The 5,642-nt window shown below is 32.9% G+C and overlaps 1 protein-coding gene across 3 annotated transcripts; it reads left to right on the top strand.

Moving 5' to 3' along the window:
- Positions 1–3,035: 3,035 nt before the first annotated feature.
- On the top strand, positions 3,036–5,642 carry LOC136219038 (septum-promoting GTP-binding protein 1). 3 transcript variants are annotated; one of them, XM_066006254.1, is made up of 6 exons: positions 3,043–3,501; positions 3,578–3,698; positions 3,786–3,882; positions 3,966–4,005; positions 4,269–4,330; positions 5,354–5,585. In XM_066006254.1, exons 1-6 carry the CDS (start codon positions 3,196–3,198, stop codon positions 5,376–5,378), a joined length of 651 nt encoding a protein of 216 aa, XP_065862326.1. In that variant the 5' UTR covers positions 3,043–3,195; the 3' UTR covers positions 5,379–5,585. The 3 variants fall into 3 exon arrangements, with proteins under 3 accessions (XP_065862325.1, XP_065862326.1, XP_065862324.1); XM_066006252.1 differs by having other exon boundaries at positions 3,056–3,501; positions 4,247–4,330; positions 5,354–5,642; XM_066006253.1 differs by having other exon boundaries at positions 3,036–3,501; positions 4,269–5,585.

Here is a 5,642-nt window from a genome sequence, read left to right as displayed (position 1 = left end):
GTCTGAAACAAGCTCCAAGACAGTGTACAAGAAATTTGACGGATTCATGCATGAAATTGAGTTCGTGAGGAGTGAAGCTGATCATTGTTGTTACTTTAGGAAATTGGATGAAGGCTACATAATTTTACTGTTATATGTTGATGATATGCTGATTGCAGGGTCGAGTGCTCGAGAAGTGAGAAAATTGAAGAAGCAGTTATCTGAGCAGTTTGCTATGAAAGATCTTGGGGAAGCTAAGCAGATTATGGGCATGAGGATTGAAAGAGATAGGAAGGCTGGAAAGTTGTATCTCTCACAAGCTAAGTATATCAAGAAGGTCTTGATTAGATTCGGCATGCAAAATGCCAAGCCAGCTACGGTTCCTTTGGGTAGCCATTTCAAGCTATCTAAACAGGACTCACCCAAGAGCAGCGAAGAGCGAGCCCAGATGGAGAGAACTCGGTATGCCTCAGCAATTGGCATCTTGATGTATGCAATGGTGTGCATAAGGCCAGATATTGCACATGTTGTGAGGGTTGTTAGTCGTTTCATGGGAGACCCTGGTAAGAAGCATTGGGAAGCAGTAAAGTGGATTCTGAGATACCTGAAGGGAACCACTGAACACGCCTTATGTTTTGAGGGCAAGGAAGTTATGTTGACAGGATATGTGGATGCAGATTTGGCATCCAGTGACATTGACAAGAGAAGAAGTACAACCGGATATGTCTTCACATTGGGCGGTATTGCAGTCTCTTGGGCTTCAAAGCTGCAGAAGGTGGTGGCGTTGTCTATTGCAGAAGCTGAGTATGTTGCAGTGACTGAGGCTAGTAAGGAGATGGTATGGTTGCAGAATTTCTTGCGTGAGTTGGGAAAGGAGCAGAAGGATCCTATTCTGTACAGCGACAGTCAGAGTGCCATTCATTTGGCGAAGAATCCCACCTTTCACTCAAGGACAAAGCACATAGAGTTGAAGTATCACTACATACGACATCTCTTGGACAGGAAGATATTGCAATTGATGAAGATTCCAGGCACAGAGAATCATGCAGACATGTTGACTAAGGTTTTAACCTTAGAGAAGCCGAAGCTTTACATGGCTTCAGCTAGCCTTGGTAATTAAGTTGAAGGCATGGCACTACCAGCAGATGACGAATTTAGTCTCCAGGTGGGAGATTGTTGGGCTTTTGGAGACTAATATATATGTAGCATCTTTCTCTGTAATCCGTATCTCTTTCATTATAGTAAATATCCTGACTTGGTAGTGCCTCCAGACGTAGTCATTCATATTGAGTAGCAAACTAGGTAAACAATTCTTGTGTGTTTGCTTATTTTTCGTTTGTCGTAATTTCAATTATTCCTAACATTAATCAGATAATAACAAATAATTAACCACCACAATAAATCCTAAGTTGAAAAGATTGATAACAAAATTTCATTATTTCTTATATTTATATTTCCCCAATAACATTTTGAATTTTTTTAGACTTATCCTATTTTAAATTGACTATTTTTATTACCATTATTTGAAAAATACAAAAATGTAGAATATATTAATGATGTAAGGTAGAGGGAGTTTTGAGACATTTGTGGTGATGAAAACAGCTTTTGGCTTTTGGGAAAGGGTTAAAGGTCCTTGATCTACATCCTCCAATCACATATACACATGTGGTTGTTGCCTAACTCCCCTTTCTTCTTTCTCTTTAATAATTACCATGCCTTATTAATTAATACTATTATTACCTTTCACTGGGAAATATTTTTGATAATGGTTTATGTGTTCACTGAATTTATTAATTCACCATTGCATCTCCTATTTATGAAAAGTTTGCCTTGCTTTAGCAATTTATTTAATTTAACCCATGCCCCAATAATTGAATTATTTTTCAATAGAGAGTTGGGTAGTAGTTCTTTTTATTTATTTTTAATTATGTTTCTAACAATTCACAGAATGGAAACTGAAATTAATAAATGCATATCAATTGCACAAGCAATTTCAATATTTCATGGAGCTTGGTTGTGTTTTAAATTAAAATATATAAAATACTTTCTTGCTTAATAATTATACTACTATCTTTAAAAATAATAATAATTATCCTAGTATAACATTATATATGACAAGTAATAATTAATTAGAAATACCATAGAGTTATTTCATGGAAAGAATTGAAAAGCATCATATTTTTTAATCCTAAGGCTTAAACTACTATTATCCAAAATATGGATTTTAACCCACTAAAATATTATTTCCTAACCTTCATCTTCTAAACTAGATAAAAATATTGGTATTTATCCTCCACTTTTTATTTAGTAACACTTGCCATTAATCTATTAAAATTGATGAAATTTTAACTATAACGTAGAAGATAAATTAATAGTTTTATTAAATTTATAATAATTTCGTCAATGGATCAGATTTTTGTTAAATATATTAAATTTCTTTAATGAACAAACTTATTCCCTATATTTTATCTACTTGTCAAACTTTTATTGGTGTATTGCTATGTGTATTATCTAATGTGTCAAAAAAATCATGTTACATTAAGAAAAATTTAAGAAAACTATTAACTTGCTGTCTATATTAGATAAAATTTCACCAATTTATCAAAATTAAGATATATCACAAAATAATATATCAGAGTTCAAATTCTTTCCGTTTTGTTTAGTTGTTATTTTCTGAATGATTTGTTATTAATTTTTTAATTTTACTTTTAATAATATCGGGTCAACCTTAAAAAAAAAAAAGTACATCAGAGTTCAAAAACCAAAATTTTGGAAAGATGAAGTGTGAATAGTGGTTTAAGCCCTTAATCCAACATTACCTTGCAAGATGCTTGTGCTTTGCTAATCCCTTTTCTATTTCCCAAAATACCCGTTTTCAATTACCAGATAACCGAAACTACCCTTGAAACGTAAATGACCAAAATAACCTTTCAAATGAGAGTACCCAAAATACCCTCCGCGTCACTTGTCACTACTTAGACCCCGAAATTGACCCTAATACCCATAATACGTTGGACCCAAGAAGCCGGCAATTTGGACTGTTTCGGCATCGATAAAATACCGGTCAACTATCGCTTCCTTCCTTCCTCCAAACCTCTTCAAATAGCTCTGGTTTTATAAAAAAAAAACCAGACAATATCCTAATACAATACATTAGTCATGACAGAACATGAAGCAGAGCTCAATTTCAATGGTAAAGCCTTTTCCTGAGAAAACATGTCTCAGATTTGTAGAAAAATTGTACACGTCAACATTAGGTGGAGTATACTCGATTTCAGGCAGTTTTTTCAGTTTATTTGGGATAGAATCCTTTCTTGTTCAATTGGTAAGCCTGTTAAATATCGCCGCCTCACTCGCGGGCCTTCTTCTTCTCCGACGACGCCGGAGGCTGTTGAATCTGGCGGTTTATTGTCGTCTTCGTCACAGCACCTCTCTACTACGACGTCGTTTGACGGGTCTGATTTAGTCAGTTTGAAGATTAGTTTGTTGGGTGATTGCCAAATTGGGAAAACCAGTTTTGTGGTAAGCATGATAGACTTTTTCTCCTTTTCTTTAATTTGATTATTTAAATCTAATTGAAAATAAATAATTAATGAAGATAAAGTATGTGGGAGATGAGCAAGAAAAGAAAAGTTTGGAGATGACAGGATTGAATTTAATGGATAAAACATTAATAGTTGAAGGAGCCAGGATTACATTTAGCCTATGGGATGTAGGAGGTATGTTCATGTTCATGTTAATCTTAATTATGATTAATTAATATAATTTTTATACTTAATTATTAATATGAATAATTAATATTATAGGTGACAGTAGGTCAGTTGATCATGTTCCTATTGCCTGTAAAGATGCAGTAGCAATTTTGTTCATGTTTGATTTAACAAGTCGTTGTACTCTTAACAGGTAATTAATTAATTAAATAATTAATTGTAATTACAGTGAGAATTATATATGAAAATGTTAATAATATATGTTGATGTTTGCAGTGTTATTGAATGGTATAGTGAAGCAAGAAAATGGAATCAGGTACTTAAATAATTTTAATGTTTATGGTGGTGAAATAAATGTTTAATTAGTGGTAATTGAATGAAATCAACAAAATTCCATTCAATAGTGGAGCCCTAAAATTGATGATTTTTTTTTCTATTTTTAGATTGTATGTTTTTGTGTCAGTAAATTATTTAATAAGGCTGAAACTTTGCTTTTTTCTTTATATATAAAGTGGTTTGGAAATTAAATTAATCAAATTGACTTTGTTAATTTACAGACAGCAATTCCAATTTTAATAGGGACCAAATTTGATGATTTTGTGCAACTTCCCCCCAATTTGCAATCGCCAATTGTCACTCAGGTATTTCTTTCTTTTTAACTTTCAATTAAAGACTCTTTACTTGATAGATAATACCTCTAGCTTGTATTTTATTATTGCTACTCTGCTAGAAGAGGTATTGACATCCTGGGGATGGTAACGGGTACTATACCCGATACTATCCGACTCTAATAAGATTATCCGTACCCTTGTATAAAAGGATATGAGACGGGTATGAGATCAAAATCATTACCCATTAGGGTAATGAGACGGTATGAGAATACCCTCTAGAATACCCGTTACCCGTTACTCGTAACCATGGAAGTTCCGGCGGTTGGAGGGGGCCCAGCCCTCGTGGGCCCCCTATATCCGTCCCTGTTAATAAATGTCATTGTTTTTTAGATGTGAGATTTGAACTGTAATTTTTGTTTTTCAACCATTGAATGATACCACTAAGGTACTTTATTCTTCAATTTGTTCATTTTTTAGATAAATGATTTACTAAATTTATATTTTGTTAAATTTGTAATACTTTTGTTTTATTTATTGATTCTTAACGGATAAGGGTACCTGTGAATTAAATGAGACGGATATGAGATGCAAAAAAGTATATCTGTTATGGTAATGAAACGGATACGGGTAATTAAAAAATAAAAGAATAAGAATTTGGGATCAATATTACCCGCGAATACTCTACCCATTATCATCCTTGATCCTGATCAGTTAAAAAAAAATACATTTTAATATTTTAATATAATAAGTGCGTCAAAATTGTTGGTGCGTTCACCATGCTAATAGTAATAAAATATAGTTGCAATGGTGACTGAAAATAGGTAAATGAATAACTACCAAACATGCATTAAAGAAAAACGAAGTTGAAAAGGACAAGAAATAAAAAGAGAAAAATACCTTAAAAACAAAGCATGTAATGTAATAAATACAATAAAATAAGAAGTTGATAGAGTTGGTTTTCACGAGTGTGACATATCAAACAATATTATTATTAATGTGAATTGGAAGAATGTCTTGGTGGAACACCACTTTTATTTATTTAATTTGGTGCAGGCAAGGGCATATGCAAAGGCAATGAAGGCAACCCTTTTCTTTTCAAGTGCAAAACACAACATCAATGTCAACAAGATTTTCAAATTTATTATGGCTAAGCTCTTTAACTTGCCTTGGTCTGTTCAGCGTAATTTGACTATTGGCGAACCCATTATTGACTTCTAATTCTCTCATTTTATTACACGAATAACATAGTATAGAAGATATGTAATAAAATAAACTTTTCCTAACGTGTACTGATTGATTTTCATGTATATACCAACCAAAATGAAAGCAAAATTTCAACTTA

This window comes from Euphorbia lathyris, chromosome 2, assembly GCF_963576675.1.
Source record: "Euphorbia lathyris chromosome 2, ddEupLath1.1, whole genome shotgun sequence".
Lineage (NCBI taxonomy): Eukaryota > Viridiplantae > Streptophyta > Magnoliopsida > Malpighiales > Euphorbiaceae > Euphorbia > Euphorbia lathyris.
The sequence above is the reverse complement of the archived record's forward strand: the minus strand, read 5'-3'. Positions and strand labels throughout refer to the sequence as shown.

Coding starts and splice junctions, on each gene's coding strand:
- LOC136219038 (XM_066006252.1), top strand. CDS start 3,196: ATGTCTCAGATTTGTAGAAAAATTGTACACGTCAACATTAGGTGGAGT. Junction 3,699..3,785: donor TAGCCTATGGGATGTAGGAG/GTATGTTCATGT, acceptor TTAATATTATAG/GTGACAGTAGGTCAGTTGAT. Junction 4,331..5,353: donor AATCGCCAATTGTCACTCAG/GTATTTCTTTCT, acceptor AATTTGGTGCAG/GCAAGGGCATATGCAAAGGC.